Below are 19,296 nucleotides of genomic sequence, written 5' to 3' on the forward strand. Positions count from 1 at the left end.
ACCAGATGGATTCAAGCAGAATATTACCAAACATTCAAAGAGGAATTGACACCAATGCTTTACAAACTATTCCAAAAGATCGAAACAGTCGCAAATCTCCCAAACTCATTCTATGAAGCAAACATCATACTGATACCAAAACCAGGTAAGGATATAACCAAAAAAGAAAACTACAGGCTGATATCCTTGATGAATATAGATGCAAAAATCCTCACTAAAATACTAGCAAACAGAATACAGCAACACAAACATAAAATTATTCACCACAATCAAGTGGGATTCATCCCAGGGATGCAAGGTTGGTTCAACATATGCAAATCAATAAATGTGATACACCATATTAATAAAGTCAAACACAAGGACCATATATGGTCATCTCTATAGATGCTGAAAAAGCATGATAAAATTCAACATTCATTCATGACAAAGACCCTCTATAAGTTAGGTATAGATGGAAATTATCTCAACAAAATTAAAGCCATATATGATAAACCCACTGCCAATATCATCCTGAATGGGGAAAAGCTGAAAGCTTTTCCTTTAAGAACAGGAACCAGACAAGGATGCCCACTCTCACCACTCTTAGTCAACATAGTGTTGGAAGTACTAGCCAGAGCAATCAGAGAAGAGAAGGGAATAAAGGGCATCCAGATTGGAAAAGATGAAGTCAAACTGTCCCTGTTTGCAGATGACATGATCCTATATATCGAACAGCCTAAAGCCTCTACAAAAAAACTCTTGGAGTTGATAAACGATTTCAGCACAGTAGCAGGATACAAAATCAACACACAAAAATCAGTAGCATTTCTTTTCTCCAATAGTGAACATGCAGAAAGAGAAATCAAGAAAGCCTGCCCATTTACAATAGCCACCAAAAAAATAAAATTCTTAGGAATTGAGTTAACCAAGGATGTGAAAAATCTCTATAATGAGAACTACAAACCACTGCTGAGAGAAATTAGAGAGGATACAAGAAGATGGAAAAGATATCCCATGCTCTTGGATTGGAAGAATCAACATAGTGAAAATGTCCATACTACCCAAAGTGATATACAAATTCAATGCAATCCCCATCAAAATTCCAATGACATTTTTCTCAGAAATGGAAAGAACTATCCAGACATTTATATGCAATAATAAAAGACCACACATAGCCAAAGCAACGCTGAGCAAAAATATAGAGCTGGAGGCATAACACTACCTGACTTTAAACTATACTACAAAGCTATAATAACCAAAACAGTATGGTACTGGCATAAAAACAGACACACTGATCAATGGAATAGAATAGAGAATCCAGAAATCAACCCACAAACATACAGCCATCTGATCTTTGACAAAGGCATGAATCCTATACACTGGGGAAGAGACTGCCTCTTTAGCAAATGGTTCCGGGAGAACTGGATATCAATATGCAGGAGAATGAAACTAGACCCAAACCTTTCACCATACACTAAAGTCAACTCAAAATGAATTAAAGAATTAAATATACACCCTGAAACAATAAAACTTCTTAAAGAAAACATAGGAGAAACACTTCAGGAAGTAGGACTGGACACAGACTTCATGAATACGACCCCAAAAGCACGGGCAACCAAAGGAAAAATAAACAAATGGGATTATATGAAACTAAAGAGCTTCTGCACAGCAAAAGAAACAACTAACAGAGTTAAAAGACAGCCAACAGAGTGGGAGAAAATATTGGCAAAATATACATCTGACAAAGGATTAATATCCAGAATACACAAGCAACTCAAACAACTTTACAAGAAAAAAACAAGCAACCCAATTAAAAAATGGGCAAAAGAGCTAAGTAGGCATTTCTCTAAGGAAGATATACAAATGGCCAACAGACATATGAAAAAATGCTCAACATCACTCAGCATGTGGGAAATGCAAATCAAAACCACACTGAGATACCATCTAACCCCAGTTAGAATGGCTAAAATCCAAAAGACTCTGAACGATAAATGCTGGTGAGATTGCGGAAAAAAAGGAACTCTCATACATTGTTGGTGGGACTGCAAAATGGTGCAGCCTCTATGGAAAATGGTATGGAGGTTCCTCAAACAATTGCAGATAGATCTACCATATGACCCAGCTATCCCACTGCTGGGAATATACCCAGAGGAAAGGAAATCATCAAGTCGAAGGTATACTTGTTCCCCAATGTTCATCGCAGCACTCTTTACAATAGCCAAGAGTTGGAACCAGCCCAAATGTCCATCATCGGATGAGTGGATACGGAAAATGTGGTATATCTACACAATGGAATACTACTCAGGTATAAAAACCAATGAAATACTGCCATTTGCAACAACATGGATGGACCTTGAGAGAATTATATTAAGTGAAACGAGTCAGGCACAGAAAGAGAAATACCACATGTTCTCACTTATTGTTGGGAGATAAAAATAAATAAATACATTCACACACACACACACACACACACACACACAGAAAATAACCGTTGGGGAGAAGACATAACAATTACAATTCCTTGAAGTTGATATGAGAAGCATACAGAAAGGACATTGTCGGGAGGGAGGGGGGAGAAGGAGGAGGGAGGGAGGTTTCGGTAATGGGCCACAATAATTAACCATATGTATATTGACAAAATAAAATTAAAAAAAAAAAAAGAAAAAGAAAAAAAAAAGGAACTTACCAAAAATAAACAAACAAAAAAACCCCAGAAATCAACAAGAAATGAAACTCTGGAAACTATAAAAATACACAGAAATTAAACAATATGCCCATGAATTATCTATGGGTCCAAGGAGAAATTAAATAGGAAAGCAAAAAATTTCTTAAAACTAATGAAAATAAAGACACATCATACCAAATCCTGTGGGATTCTGCAAAAGCATTACAGAGGGGGAAATTTATTGCAAAAATGCTTACATCAAAAGAACAGAAAGATTTCAAATAAACAACCTAATGCAGCAAAAGAACAATCCAACCCCAAAAGTAGTAGACAGGAATAAATAAGATCAGAGCAGAACTAAATGAAATGACCCAAAAAATGATACAAAAGATCAATGAAACAAAAAGTTGTTCTTTTGAGAAGATAAGCAAAACATACAAGCCATTAGCTAGGTTAACCAAAAAAAGAAGAGAGAAGATCCAAATAACAAAATCAGAATCAAAAAAGGAGACATTACAACTGATACCACAGAAATACAAAGAATCATTAGAGACAATAGTTAATAAACAACTATACACCAAGGAATTGGAAAGCCTGGAGGAAATGGATAAATTCCTAGACACATTCAAACTACCAATGCTGAACCAAGAAGAAATAGAAAATCTGAACAGACCATGCTGTAGATTGGATACTGCCCCCCAAACCTCAGTGAAACAAATCCCCGCTGTACCTATTGAGGGAGGGAAATCCTATTATAGTAACTGAAAGGTGGGGCCTGAATAGACGATTAGATTGTGAAACCATCCCACAGTAAATGAATTAATAATGGTGGTTGTATTAGTCCGTTCCTGTTGCTTATAACAAAATACTTGAAACTGGGTGATTTATAAAGAAAACAAAATTTATTGCTTATAGTTTCTGAGGCTAGGAAGTCCAAAGTCTGTCTAATAGTGGTGACAGTGACCCAGGGATCTCGTGTTGCAAGATGGTGTAAGCAGAGAAAGCAAAGAGAAAGACTCTCCTCTTCTTTCAAAGTCCTCAGAACCATGCCCCTGACCACCATTTTTAATCCATTCACTACTGCATGGTCCTACAATCCAATTACCTCTTTAAGGCTCCTCCTTTCAATTACCATAATAGGATTTCCCACCCTCTTAACAGTCACAATGGGGGCCAAGTTTCTAGTACATAAAACTTGGGGGACACAATTCAAGCTTCAATGAGTTTTGGTGGGACATAATTCAATCCACTACAGTGGTCATGGGTGTGGTTCTGAAGGCTTTAAAAGAAGAGCACATGAGAGGTTAGTCTCTCTCTGCTCTACTATTTTCTGCCATGTGAGACCCTTGGGTCACTGTCACCATCATTAAGGCCTTCACTGACTGTGTTCACTGGACTTTGGACTTCCTAGCCTCTGAAACTGTAAGCAATAAATTTCATTTTTTTGCAAGTTACCCAGTTCTGTGTATTATGTTATAAGCAACAGAAACAGACTAATACAGGAATCTGGTACCAGAGAAGTGGGATGCTGCTTATAACTAATACTTGAAAATGTGGAAGCAGCTTTGGAACTGGATGTTGAGGAGAGGCTAGAAATATTTGGAGGAGCAGGCTAGAAAAAGCCTAGCTGCTGGTGGGAATTTAGAAGACAAGAAAACCAGGGAAAGTTTGGAATGTTTTAGACTGGTTAAATGATGGTGGCCAGAATGCTTATGGAAATATGGACTATAAAGACCACTTAAGGAGATCTCAGTTGTAAATGAGAAGAGAATTATTTGAAAATGAGGCAAAGATCAACCTTGCTATGAACTGGTAAAGAACTTGGCTGCATTGTGTCCATATCCTAGGACTTCATGAAAATTGGAATTTGAGAGTTGTGAACCAGAGTATTTGGCAGAAGAAATTTCTAAGCAGCAAAACATTAAGGAAGCTGTGTGGCTACTTTTAACAGCCTACATTGAGTTGTGGCAGCAAAAGCATGACATAAAGCCAGAATTTAAAAGGGAAGCAGAGCACAGAGATTTAGAAAACTTGCAGCCTGGCCATTGTGGTAGAGAAGCAGAGAGAATTTTCAGGAGAAAAATCCAATGGTGCAACAGAGGGACTTGTTGGTAAAGACATTAGCATGGCTATGTGGCAGCATGGTGCTAATAGCCAAGATAATGAGAGAAATGCCTTGAAGGCATTTCAGAGATCTTGGAGGCTGTGTCTTCCATTACAGGCCCAGAGGCCTAGGGAGACAGAATGGTCTTAGAGACAGGCCGAGGCACCCTCCATGGGCTTGCTGCCCAGGGCCATCTTGGGATAGTGCTCCCTACACCAGCAACTCCAACTGCTTTGGCTGCTCCAGCTGTGGCTAAATTGGCTCCAGGTGTGGCTGGACGTATGGCTTTGGAAAATACAAGCCAGAAGCCTTATCAGTGTCCATGTGGTGTTAAGTTTGCGGGCTCATGGAAAGCCAGAGCTGGGAAGTCATGGGAGCCTCCACTACAATTTCAAAGGGTGTATGGAAAAGGCTGGGGACCCAAGAAGAGATCTGTCACAGGACCAGATTCATCACATAGAGCCTTCCCTAAAGCAATGCTGGGTGAAAATGTGGGGTCAGAGTTACAGCAGAAAAATCCCACCAGTGCCATTTCTAATGGAGCTGTGAGAGCGGGAATGCCATGGAGACTTCAGACTTATGGAGCTTGTAGAGTGGAATTCCAGCTGGGGAGAGGTGAAGTATGGCCTAAGACCAGGAAAACCACAGAAGCAAGTTCCCAAGGAATTGGGGACACAACCCCTACACTGTGTGCAGAGGACATCGAACATGAAGTCAAGGTACATGATTTGCCAGCTTTGAGATTTAATGCTGCTCTGCTGGGATTTGGATTTACTTAAGACGTGTTACCCCTTTCTTTTGGCCCATTTCTCCCTTTTTGAATGGGAATATATACCGTATGTTTGTCCCACCATTGTATCTTGGAAACAGATAACTTGTTTTGATCTCACAGATGGGACTTTGAACTTTAGACTTTTGAGTTGAAACAAATTAAGACTCTGGGGATGAAATGAATGTATTTGTATGTGAAAAAGACTTGAGTTCTGGGGGGTCAGGGGCAATGTCCTCCCAACCTCACTGAAGCTTAAATCCCCACTGTAACTGTTGAGGGTGGGACATCCTATTAAGTTAATTGAAAGGTGCGGCCTCAAAGAGATAATCAGCTTGTAGAACAATCCCATAGTGAGTGGATTAATAATGGTGGTCATGAGCATGGTTCTGAGGGCTTTAAAAGAAGAGTACATGAGAGGTTAGTCTGTCTCTCTTCTGCCATTTTCTGCCACATGAGACCCCTGGGTCACTGTTGCCACCACCAAGACCCTCACCAGAGGGTTCCCTGGACTTTTGACTTCCTAGCCTCCACAACTGTAAGCAATAAATTTCATTTTCTTACAAATTACCTCGTTATGTGTATTTTGTTATAAGCAACAGAAATGGACAAATACAGACCAATAACAAACAATGATATTGAAGCACTAATCAGCAATCTCCCAACAGAGAAAAGCCCAGGACTGGATGGCTTTAGTGCTGAATTCTACAAAAACCTTAAAGAGAAATTAATACCAATACTCTTCAAACCATTCCAAAAAATTGAAACATTCTCCCAAACTCTTTCTATGAGGCCAGGATCACTCTGATACCAAAACCAGACAAAGATACAACAAAAAAAGAAAATTACAGACTAGTATTGTTGATGAACATAGATCCAAAAATTCTCAACAAAATATTGTCAATCAGCAAAACATCAAAAAAAATTATACACAATGATCAAGTGGGATTCATCCAAGGGATGCAAGGATGGCTCAATACACACAAGTCAATAAATGTCATACACCACATCGACAAAATCAAGGACAAAAACCATATGACGATCTTAACAGTTGCAGAAAAAGCATTTGACAAAACTCAACATTTTTTCATGATAAATACCCAGCAAATTAGATATAGAAGAAAAGTATCTCAACACAATAAAAGTCATATATGACGAACAAACTCACTGCCAATATCATCTTGAATGTTCTTGAACAAGAACAAGGCAAGATGCCCACTCTCATCACTCCTATTTAACACAGTATTCGAAGTACTAGCCAGAGCAAGCAAGCAAGAGAAAGAAATAAAGATCATCCAGATTGGAACCTGTTTGCAGATGATGTGATGCTATATAAAACCTAAAGACTCTACTGAAAAACTCTTAGAGCTGAAAAACAATTCCAGTAAAGTTACTGGATACAAAATCAACACAAACAAATCAGTAGCATTTTTACACTCCAACAATGAACTAGCAGAAATCAAGAAAGCAAGCCCATTTACAATAGTCGCCAAAAAAATAAAATACCTAGGAATAAATTTAACCAAGGAGGTAGGTGAAAGAGCTCTACAATGAGAATTATAAATCCCCGCTGAAAGAAATTAAAGAGGATACAAAAAGATGGAAAGACTCTGTCCATGCTCTTGGACTGTAAGAATTAACAGTGTGAAAATGTCCATACTACCCAAAGCATTGATCTACAGATTCAATGCAATCCCCATCAAAATATCAATGACATTTTTCACGGAAACAGAAAAAACAATCCTAACATTCATACAAAACAATAAACAGCTTCAAATATACAAAGCAATCCTCAGCAACAGCCAAAATAAAGCCAGAGGCATTATACTACCTGACTTCAAATTATACTACAAAGCTATAATATCCAAAACGGCATGGTACTGGCATAAAAACAGATACTTGGACCAATGGAACAGAAGAGAGAACCCAGACAAAGGCACCAAGAACATACATTGGGGATAAGACTGCCTCTTCAATAAATGGTTCTGGGAAAACTGGACATCCATATGCAGAAGAACAAAACTAGTCCCATATCTTTCACCATATACCAAAAACAACTCAAAATGGATTAAAGACTTATAAGACCTGAAACTATAAAACTCCTAAAAGAAAACATAGGGAAGGCCGGCCCGTGGCTCACTTGGTAGAGTGCAGTGCTGATAACACCAAGGCCACGGGTTCGGATCCTATATAGGGATGGCCAGTTTGCTCACTGGCTGAGCGTGGTGCTGACAACACCAAGCCAAGGGTTGAGATCCCCTTACCGGTCATCTTTAAAAAAAAAAAAAAAAAAAAAGGACTGGGCAAAGACTTTATGAATAAGACCCCAAAAGCACAGGCAACAAGAGAAAAAATAAGCAAGTGGGAGTATATCAAACTAAAAAGCTAATGCATAGCAAAATAAACCACTAACAGTGAAATGACAACCTATAGAATAGGAGAAAATATTTGCAGGCTATGTATCTGACAAGGGATTAATATGAGAATATACAAGGAACTCAAACAACTTAATGGTAAAAAAAAAAAAGCAACATGATTAAAAAATGGATAAAAGAGCTGAATAGGCATTTCTGAAAGGAAGATATGCAAATTGCCAACAGACCTATGAAAATGTACTCAGCATCACTAAGCGTCAGGGAAATGCAAATCAAAACCACACTGAGATATCATCTCACCCCAGTTAGACTGACCATTATCAAAAAGACAGAATAACAAATGCTGGCAAGGATACAGAGAAAGGGGAACCCTTCTACACTGTTGATATGACTGAAAATTGGTGCAGTCATTATAGAAAACAGTATGGAAGTTCCTCAAACAACTACAGATAGAACTGGCATATGATCTAGCAATTCCACTGCTGAGTATATACCCAAGGGAATGGAAATTATCATGTGGAAGGGATACCTGCACACCCATGTTTATCACAGCTCTATTTACAATAGCCAAGAGTTGGAACCAACCTAAATATCCATCAATGGATGACTGGATAAAGAAAATGTGATATATATACACAGTGGAATACTACTCAGCCATAAAAAAGAATGAAATTCTGCCATTCACCGCAACATGGATGAGCTTGGAGAAAATCATGTTAAGTGAAATAAGCCAAGCACAGAAAGAGAAATATCTCATGTTCTCACTCATAAGTGGGAGCTAAAAAATTAAACAAATTTAAAAAAGAAAGAAAGATTTTTTAAAAAGGAAAAGAAATTAGACATTCACTAACCTTTCGTTTCAGTTCATGTGTATCACTAGAAATGAATTCAATCACGTATGGCATCTCAATAGACATAGTCAAAGAGAAGCTACCAAAAATGAGAAGAGTGTTTTAGTCTCATACCTTAGATTTTTCCTGAAGTTGTTTCACTTAATTTAAAGGCAAATTTAAACCATAAAACTAATGTCCAGGGCCGGCCAGTGGCTCACTCGGTAGAGTGCGGTGCTGATAACACCAAGGCCACGGGTTCGGATCCTATATAGGGATGGCTGGTTTGCTCACTGGCTGAGCGTGGTGCTGACAACACCAAGCCAAGGGTTGAGATCCCCTTACCGGTCATCTTTTTAAAAAAAAAAACAAAAAAAAAACTAACGTCCATTGAGTGATTAATTGATACTAACCTTTGCTTTGTTCCTATTTCCTTTACACAAATCTTCTCTACTGTATCCTGTTAAAGGAAAAGTATATATGGATAACTAAGTATCTATTAGTTTTCGCATTGAGGCTCTAAACTAATGTAATTTCAGTAAGGCCACAACTGAGAACAGCAACGAGACAGCTGGTTTCAGTTCTAAGTAGTGAAACATAGAGCATTTGCTGATGGAATGACAGGAACTTCTAATGTACAACTAATATCAGGGAGCAATTATAACCATTTTGTTAGAGATTTTCAACTCTTACATATGCCTGTGTGCGTGTATACACACACATATGCACACACTTTTATATACATGAGGGTACCTTGAAAATTTTGTAGAAAAGGAGAATTGAATCTCTCATGAATTTTTAAAAGTGCCCTTCATACAAAGTGCTCTTCATACAAAAATATACATACAAAGTTAGGAAGTGTGGAAGGATATATACCAAAGCATTAACCAGGCCATGTGTGGGCAATGGAATTAAGGATGATTTTTACTTTCTTCTTTTGTCTTATTTGCATACTCTATGCTTATCTAAATTCTTCGTGATGAACATGCAATACAGATAACAAAATGTTTTGAGTGACTGAACAAATTAAAAATCTTATGCCCATTGAACATATCTGTGTCTTTTATTCTTTTCATTTTACAGATATAATGCATCCAAATGCATAAATGCCAGTACAATTGACTTTCTACGGTGAAAAGATTATTTCAGATATTTTTTCTCACCTATGCATAAATCTCCCCCAAAACGCTTCTTCATATCTTGTCTTGAGCATACAAACCTGAAGGTTTTCATTCAAAGCCCTGTCTTGCTGCCAGGGCGCTACGGAGGCAGGCATGAAGAAGACAGCAACAGCACCTTGGATGCTGAGTTCTGTGATATAGGTGATCTTGATAAGCACCTTCGCCTTAGGGGGTAAGTTTCCAACACTCACAGTAAAAACGTCCTGAAACAGAAACATATGACAACTTTCAAGCCAAAAGAATCTGTTCTATGCTAGTTAATCCCTCATAGTTACACAACTTGGATTAAAATCTGCCAGGTTCTTCCTCAGAAAATGGTAATAGAACCTACAAAACACATTGGTGGTGCTAAGGAGAATCCTGGAGCCATTCCCAGTGGCAGAGACCGAGTGACATGTGCGGGAAGTGGAAGAAGAGGAGGCCCCTTGGCAGCTGCACGGGGGAGCATCACCTGATGGATCTGCACTGTGGCCTCGCACACATGGGCTTTGTCGAGTGGACGGCCTCCACACAGCCCCCTTCTTGAAGAACGTTTGGCCTCCCCAACCTCCACAGCTCCAGCACCAGTTCCACCCGTGGCTACAGAACTAGAGAAGCTTTCTCTCAACACACACAAGGCAGAACTGGCTGCTGCTGCGGTGGGAGAAGGTGCAGAAATGCAGAGAAGTCCCCATTGTAATGCCCAGGAGCACAGGTCCTGCCTAAGACTGAAGCTGAACAGAACACCCCTGCCCCCACCACGAGCCTAGCACCAAGTGTCAAGGAAGAGCAGTCTACCACTAGGGGAGGGACAGGAGCATGGCAAAGCCACCTCTGTGGGACAGTGTTCAGGGCCTGCTGAAAGTGAGGGTGGTGCATGAACCCCAAGGAAAGCCCTTTGGCATCCCAGGACCCACCATACACCTGGTAATGGCGGCCCACTACTGGAGTAATTTGAAGACAATGGTGCACTGAGGGTCATAATCACAACAAAACCCAAACCCGACTCAACTCTGTGACCCCTACACTAACAGCCTGACAGGACAGGAGTGGCCATTTCTGGCATAAATACCATTTGTTTTAGCCTCTACTCTTCTTCTACACCCAGTGTTCAAAACTCAATCACAAATTCCAAAATATACATACAAAAAAAGCAAGAAAAAAATGACCAAATGTTAAGAGATAAAGCAATTAACAGAACAGATTCAAAGATGACCATGGCAAAAGCATATTTCAAAAAAGGTGAATGATTTTATAAGATAAGCAAAAGGTGAGAGAATTCCTTGAGAGCACCCTTGCACTGCAAAAAAAAAAAATGTTAACGAGAACTCTTCAAGCAGAAGAAGGATAATACCAGATGGAAATTTTTTTCCTTATTTCTAATTGCTTTAAAAGACAGTTGAATATCTAGAGCAAAAACGTAAAATGTTGTGGGATTTATAACATATGAAGAAATAAAATACACAACGATAGCACAAAGATATGGGGGAATATGAAAGTATACTGTTGTGAGGTTCTCATACTGTACTTGAAGTAGTGTGATATTACTTCAAGGTAGACTGTGGTAAGTTGAAGATGTACATTGTAAACCCTGAAGCAGTGCTGACCAATATTCCTTTCTATGATGATAAAAATGTTCTATAGATGGACTAACCAATAACACAGCCACTAGACACATGCAAATATTTTATTTTATTTTAAAAACTAATTTAAATGTAAATATCCACATGCAACTAGTGGCTACTGTATTTTAACATGCAGCTTGAGAGCAAAAACCAAAAATTGTTAAGAGAGGTATAATTAATAAGCCAATAATGGTGATAAAAGGAATCATAAAAAATACTCAGTACAAACAAGGCAGGAAAAGAGAGGGGAAGGAACAAAGAACAAATGGGACAAACAGAAAACAACTGGCCAGACGGGAGATGCAAATCCAACCAGATTAGTAACCACATTACATGAAAATGGTCAAAACAATCCAGTTAAGGTGCAGAGACTGTCAGACTGGATAAAACAACAAAACTTAACTATATTCTGTCTAAATAGTATAGGGTTATGGTGAAAAATAAGTCAGTCTAGATTTTTAAAGAGGAAAAATGGTCAAATAGTCCCATAAATGGACGTCTCAGAAACACTGCCATTTAATCTGGCAATTAGGAGGATGTAAGTGGTGCTGCACCACAGTTTTCTTATTATTTTACCATTAACTCTTTACCTGTCTTTTTCTTTTACTTCCCCTCTTAAATATTGGGGATATTTTAATATCTTTATACATGTATATATATGTATGTATATAATTGTAAATCTCTATATTTATTTATAATTACATATCTATATGTAAATATGTATTTACATCTTTATACCTCTATCTTTACAAATAACATGTTTAAGAGCTACAAGACAGATATGTCCAGGTTGCCATGGAAGCAGAAAGTAATTGCATCTAACTTTTCCTGGGGAAAAGCAGGAAAAGCTTTCGTTTCCTCTTAGATAAAGGGATTCCTAAGCTAACATTTAAAAAAGTTTTAAAAATCAATATTAAAAAAATTTTTTTTTGTTTTTAAATCAAGCAAACAAATGTAGTTAGAACATTCCATCCCGAAGAGCAAGCACCTCTGCAAATGGCATTGTTTCTGGGAAATACAAATAGCTCGAGCTTATTGGGGTATGAAGTACGAGGGAGAACACAATGAGTGAGACAGAAGAAGTAGACAGAGCCAAGTCTTCGAAGGCCTCCTGTGCCATGTTAACGAGACAAGGGAACAACCCATGAGTCCTAAACTAGAGAAAGGGTTATTATAGTAAGGTCATGACATGGGCGGATTCCACAGACACTTAGTAGAAAACTTCAACAGATGATTAACTGTATACGGGATTTAGGCATATTACTTAATAAGTATGTGTGTTTTTTATTTTTTAACTTTAAATTTTAAATTACTGATTTATTTTAATGAGCACTCTCTCTTGTTCCTTTTATAACCTGATTTCAAAAATTATTAAATGAAAGATGAATTTATGTATATACCAAAGATGGGCCAATATAAATTTTATTCTAATAGTTTAGACAAAGACTTTATTGTGTCTTAACCCAAGAAATCTTAGAGAGGAAAAAAATATATATATAATTTCAGATAAAATTAGACCTAAGGAAGTGGTAACGGTGTGCTAGGCAGCTTTCCCTGGGTAGGGCAGCCCAAGTCCTTTTCTGCTTCTGCTTTTACCACACAACATTTGAAGGCAGGTGTTCGGGGCTGCATCCTTGGATAATGCCCAATCTGCCCCCAGGCCATCATCTCAGAGACTGCCAGGATGACTCCCAGACCCCCATGCCCAGTGCAGATCTCTCTCCTGAGCTCTTGACACTATATCCAGCTGCTTCAGGGACTCATGCTCACAATGTCCCACCAGTTCTTGAACTCATGATCTCCCCACGCTCCTTACTCCAACACCTGTGTAGAACCCACTGCTCTGTGATCCTTGCCCTGGGGATGCCAACACCAGAACTGCCCAAGTACTATCCTCAGCTCCATTCCCTCTGGCACACCCTCTACACATCCTCCACCCCTTAGCCAGGGCTGTCCTTCCACCTCCCTAAATTGTCCACAGCAGTTGCATCTTCTCCTTTTCCCAGGTCACTACCTTAGTTCAGGCCCTCCTTCTACCACAATGGTCACCTAACTGGTCTTGCCCCTCCAGACTTCTCACTGCCTGCTGAGTGTGCTTTCTCACAGACAGGTCTCATCACTGCTACTCCAGCCAGGCCAAAATACGCCTATTTTCCCAGGGAATGGCACTACTTCAGGTCTCCCACAGCCTGCACTGTGTCCCCCGTGCTCGCAAGGCCCTCACCTCCTGGTGTACCTGGGCAATGCCTGCTCAGCTCAAGTGCCTCTGTCCCTGGGAAGGCGCAACTGAGGTCATTGCCTTGCTGTGCCACTACTCTGTTGGTGCGGGAAAGGCATGTCCCCAGGACCACACTTGCTGGGCATGCTAGACCGTGCACCCACATGGGACCAGCTGGCATTTCTAAACTGCCAGCGTCTGGCATAGGTGCTAAGGTTGGTCTAATCATGAAGTGAAGAAAGAGGTAGGCAACAGCATCATTTAGGATGACATGGAGTGGCTGCTGTTTGCCATTTTGGAGATTGCAGGAAATCTTGGCAGGAGGATAACTGGATGGTCTGTGGGAAAGTGGCTAAGTCTCATGTTGAAAGAAGGAGAGTAAAGGGGTGGGAATCTGAGGGGAGAAGAAGGAGCCAGCGAGGGTCTGCTTTATTTTTCAGGGTGGCTAGGTCAAGGAGAAAAAGCGAGTAGTGAGGGAGAAAATGGAAATACAGAGGAGAGGAAATGATGGATGGGCACATGCTAGGGAAAGCTTATATGAGATGAGGTAGGACGGGGGAAGGGATCAGCATTAGAAATAATCAGGGAGCAAAAAGACGAGACTGAGGATATCACTTTTCAGCTGAAGGGAGGAAAGCTAAAGGGATTCATGACTTACACTTGTTTTCATTTGAAATAACAAGAGAGGTCACCTACTGGTAGTGGAGATACAGGTAAGGTTGCTGGGTTAAAGAGAATGGTAAAGGATTGAAATAGCAATTTTTATGGAAAGAACAAAGAAGCCAGCTGGGGTGAAGAAAGGACCGCAGAGGTGTAGAGCAGGAAGGGTTGGAGAATGCCACTCAGCTCTTCATTGCAAGATACGCTTCTCCCAGCGCTATCCAGATTTCTGATATACAGCATTAATCTGGTTAATCTTAACGCATCTCCATATAACATTCCAACGCAAGTGATCTGTCTCTCAACGCTTTGGATGTCTAAAACTAGAAGAGAGTTGGGAACATTTTATGCTGTATATATGTGTGTGTGTCAAATAACACCTTTTGATTCGTGGGAACATATATGCAACACACAATATATATTACTATATTATATATTATATATAGGCTATGCATATGATTTACAGTATTCCCAACTATCAGAAGACTAATATATGAAATATCTAATAATATAAACATATAACTTAATATACATATAGTAATATATAATAAAATATATGTATTTTATGATGATATCATACATTATTATAGCATGAGAACATCAAAGTCACTAGACAGCAAAATTCATACAGGGAAACCATGGCTTGGGTTAGCAGTAGTTCTGACCAGACTTTACCCAAAAGTAATATCTTTTGTGAACACCGTTTTCCTGTGGATCATATTCCTAGAAAAATATGTTAGTGCAAAGTAGGAAACAAATTCACCAACTCATGTCTGGCAATAACGCCACACTATTAAGCATCAGTCTCTAAAATGAACCCCAGGCTTTTATAAACAGTTTGGCCAGGGCTAGTAGTATTAACTTTTTATCCTCATCTCTTCATTGCTTATCACTATCTGGTAAATAGTTACCCTAGCTGTCAAAAGTAGTATTTACGCCCTAAATCTACATTAATCTTTCATACATCCCTAACCCCAACAAACTTTAACCTTTCACAATACTAAGGCAAAGTGTCATCCTGAGAGGTAATACCTGAAGCACACAACACCATCTGCAGAAACTACTAAAACATGCAGTCAAGGTATGGTCAGACACTGTTTGTAAATCTAGCACCTGCCAGAGACACATTTAAAACACCTTATATTTAACAAAAGTAATCTAGTGGCATGATAGTTGCTCCTTTTTCCAGACTCTCCACATTACGTTCCTGTTAAAGCTAATAATCAGAAAGCAAAGAAGCTGCACCCATCTCACAGCTGTGTAGAAATGCCTTTCTGGGTTATGATTTGGTAAAAATTGGATAAATTGCTAAGTGAGCTTAGTTCTAGGAAAAATGTAAATATATCACACTCTCTTCTCAGAAGATAAAAATTATATACTCCAAATGTTTTCTTTTTGTTGCCACTTCTGGGAAACTCAGTTCCCGAGGACAGAAATAGGTGTTTGGTAATACTGACACTATCTCCTCCTTATTTGGACAAGTCAAATGGGTCTGACGGGCTTGGCCTACCCTTGCACACAGCAAGTGAAACTCTGAGATAGTGGGAGTTATCTTGATCTCTAGTACGAATCTCATACTTCAACCCTTTTCCAACTCTTCTTCCCTCTCTTGTAAGCACACTGACTGCTGGTGAGCACCAGCCATACCGGAGCATCCTGGTCCATCAAGTAGGCACCATGGCCTCGGCTGACGGCATCTCGGTATTCTTGCTGGGCTTCTGCCTTCTCTTTAATCTGGAAAAGATTATTTTTACACCAGTCATTATATGAAGAGGGACTTTAGACTTTACTAAAGAAAATTACATCAGTGTTCACTAAACCTAGGTAAAAACAGGAAACTAAGCATCTAAGATGAAAGGAAAGTTATATAAGGTTATCAAAAAAATGTACTTATGTAATAAGAATTTGGTCTAGAAAAGGCAAACTAAAGAGAATTCTCTTTATGTTGGGACCAAAATATTTCAGAGTCAATAGTGGAAAAACAGTTTGGTTGGAAATTTACATTGAACAAAAAAATAATAAAGTTTATTTTAAACTCAATAAATTGTGTGTTATATATAATTGCAACTGTGGGCTAATTCTTAGAATAAACAAAGAATAAATCAACTATTTCTTTCGGTACAATTTTTCTTAGAAAGTTACAATAACAGCTTTTACTTCAGCTTGACTTTTAAGCAGGATGAGAAGGATGTTTTGGCAAAAATATATGAGGGCTTCACTAATTTTCCAGTGTGCCTCTCTTAAACTTCTGATATTGAAATCACTCTTTTTTAAAGTGTCCAGGCAAAAAATTTGCAAGACACTGACGATGAAGACTGGACAGGTAAGAACAGAAAACAGTTAATAGGAAGGGACGTTTGACTGGAGGCTGACTGCACAAAGGTTTGTTCTTCAAAGAACATTTTTGTTTTGATAAGGCTGCTACTCAACCCTGCAACCACAGGGACTCAGATAACGAAGATTTCGGTAAATGGGAAACTGACTTTGAAAGCACAGAGTGGTTGCAATGCGCTTTTTCCCCTTACCTCTCCTACGATGTGCTTCCCGTTGACAAACGCTTCAAAGCCACACACAGCCGCCTTATCATCCAAAGGAAAGATATATTTTGCCTCAATGGGCACATGATGTTGATTTGTGTATGTCTGAAAAACAATCACCTAAAGAAAAAAATCCATATACTTGAACCATATGGAACCACATTTGCAGGAACAGTGACTAATGAAAATGACCACACATACTCGTTTTAAATTCCTTGAATTTTTATCAGGTCCCTCAAGTTCCCAATCCTGGCTTCAGGGGTTAGCGCATTCTAGCACAGCAATGCAGAGTCCATGTCACATGATAAAATGCACTGGCACATATTTAGGTAGTTCATACATGACTGACTGGCATATAAGTCACCTGAAGTCTTACAAACACTGTCTTAACAGGGGCAATACAGCTCTTATTACAATGGCTGGAAAAAAGCCCCTTCCATGATGTTGGCTCTGATGCCTCCCTGGTGTTGCGTGGGCTGGAAACTTCTAGAACAGTCCTACCTGATCTGCTTTCAGGTCTTGCTATTTCCTCATGGGGATATCTCTCTGGCTTTACCGCTCTCTACACAGCTCTCTGGTGGCCCTTCTCTTCTAGCTCCATGTCTTCCTGCTGTGATTCTTCCAGAACCAAATGTTTTCCATTCCTGCCTGCCATCTCTATTGTTACCAGATTAGTCTTCCTAAATGGACTGTGCTCATCACCTCTCATCTTTGCTCAGGAAAAGCAGGAGCCTTTAGATATTTGAAAATTAAAAAGAAGCACCCTTAGACATATAACAAACAGTACAATTTAAACATGTGGCAATAATAAGGCAAACTATTTAACAATTTGTACTAGTAATCTCTGGGAAGAGAAGAAAATGAAAATTAAAAAAAAAAAAAAAGCTAACGTTTGAAAATGCTGTCCACACCTGGACTTACTGTAAATTGGGCTGTCCCCTGTGTGTGAAGGGTGCCGGGCAAAATTGTCCAAGGGGCCCCTGTTAATATAAACAATTTGAGTCTCCCCAAATCATCAGGTCAGCATCCTCTTGAAGACCCAATCTCTTGCCATCCTGCAAATGAATGCCTTGCTGGCTGGCAGGAGCGATCCCTGGAACTGGGGTCTGGGCATGGCGCAGGATGATGCCAGAGGTGAGAGCCCAGGAGTTTCTCAGTTATTTGGGCAACCTGCATGCATGACAGAAGGATGGAGAGTGCCTGACAGGGAAGACATGGGGGCTGGAGGCATGCAGGTGCTGACTGGAGGGGTGTCACACACTGTCTCCTTGGCTGTACATGGAACTCCTTCCATTTGTCTCTTGGAGTTTTCTGCAGTTTTAGCAAACCCTTGAGAGCAGCATGTGTGCTTGACCTGGATTTGATGAAAAGGATGACTATCTAATTTCACTTGGTTTAGGTGTGATTAGATAGTCAGCAGACCTTCTGCACGTGAGCTCCCCAAGGCCAGGCCTGTACCAGCTCATTCTCTTCGTACATTGTGTGACCAGGCACTCAAAAAGTCAGTCATTTTAGATAATGATGATAAAAGTATTTTTATCAGGACTTAGAACAGAAACTAGTAAACTGTAAAATGTTTGACATCTTAATTTCCTTCCTTTAGATGAAACCACTATGTAACTAAGCTAAAAACATTAAACTCATTCCTAGGAGGATCGAAATGTGAGTCATGCACATGCCAGAGTCACGGGTGGGCCTCTGCATGGATACATGAGGCCAATCTACAGGCCAGCTGTCCCACCATAAGTTATTTTTGGGTGACCTTCCCCAGGGAAGCGGCCTCTTCGGGTCTCTTGAAACAGTGCAAGTTGTGTAATCCGGAGTAAGATATACGGAGGACATATGCCTCTCCTTCTAACATACTCATAATTTGTTTTGCAGCTACTACATGTGAAAAGAATGCCTGAGGGCCTTTACATTCGTTACATCTAATAGCCACAACACTGACGGGCAGATAGGATTATTTCCACTTTACACAGGAGGAAACTGAGGCACGAAGTAGTTAACTAACTTGCCCAAGGTCAGGGCGCTAGAAAAGAAGGAGCAAGGATACAAAGCGAGGCCTTTCCAACTCCAAGCCTTTGCTTCACAGTCTACGCCAAGCTGCACGACAGTGCAGTGGCTATGAACCCAGATGCTGGAATTAGAATGATCTGAGTTCAGATTCCGGCTCCATCGTATTGTTCAGTATCCCTGAGCCTCAGCCTCCTCATCCAAACAGCAGGCACAGTTATCGCACTTACCTCATACACTTTGGGGAGAACAAAACACACATGTGAAAAACTCAACCTGGGGCCTGATTCATAGGAAGTGGTAACCACTGCGGTTATAGCTCCCAAATAGCTCCAAAGGGATTGGCACGTATAGAACACTG

The 19,296-nt window shown here is 39.7% G+C and overlaps 1 protein-coding gene across 3 annotated transcripts in view; it reads right to left on the reverse strand.

Moving 5' to 3' along the window:
- Positions 1-19,296, reverse strand: part of PARP4 (poly(ADP-ribose) polymerase family member 4) — a 114,186-nt gene that overhangs the window by 53,240 nt on the left and 41,650 nt on the right. For all 3 annotated transcript variants that reach the window (XM_063102621.1, XM_063102620.1, XM_063102622.1), the window contains 5 exons: positions 16,911-17,042; positions 16,033-16,119; positions 9,942-10,106; positions 9,136-9,182; positions 8,744-8,822 (listed from right to left, as the gene is read on the reverse strand). In XM_063102621.1, the coding sequence (XP_062958691.1) occupies positions 8,744-8,822; positions 9,136-9,182; positions 9,942-10,106; positions 16,033-16,119; positions 16,911-17,042 (510 nt within the window). The remainder of the gene's footprint in view (positions 1-8,743; positions 8,823-9,135; positions 9,183-9,941; positions 10,107-16,032; positions 16,120-16,910; positions 17,043-19,296) is intronic.

The sequence above is a fragment of the Cynocephalus volans genome, chromosome 7 (genome assembly GCF_027409185.1).
Source record: "Cynocephalus volans isolate mCynVol1 chromosome 7, mCynVol1.pri, whole genome shotgun sequence".
NCBI lineage: Eukaryota > Metazoa > Chordata > Mammalia > Dermoptera > Cynocephalidae > Cynocephalus > Cynocephalus volans.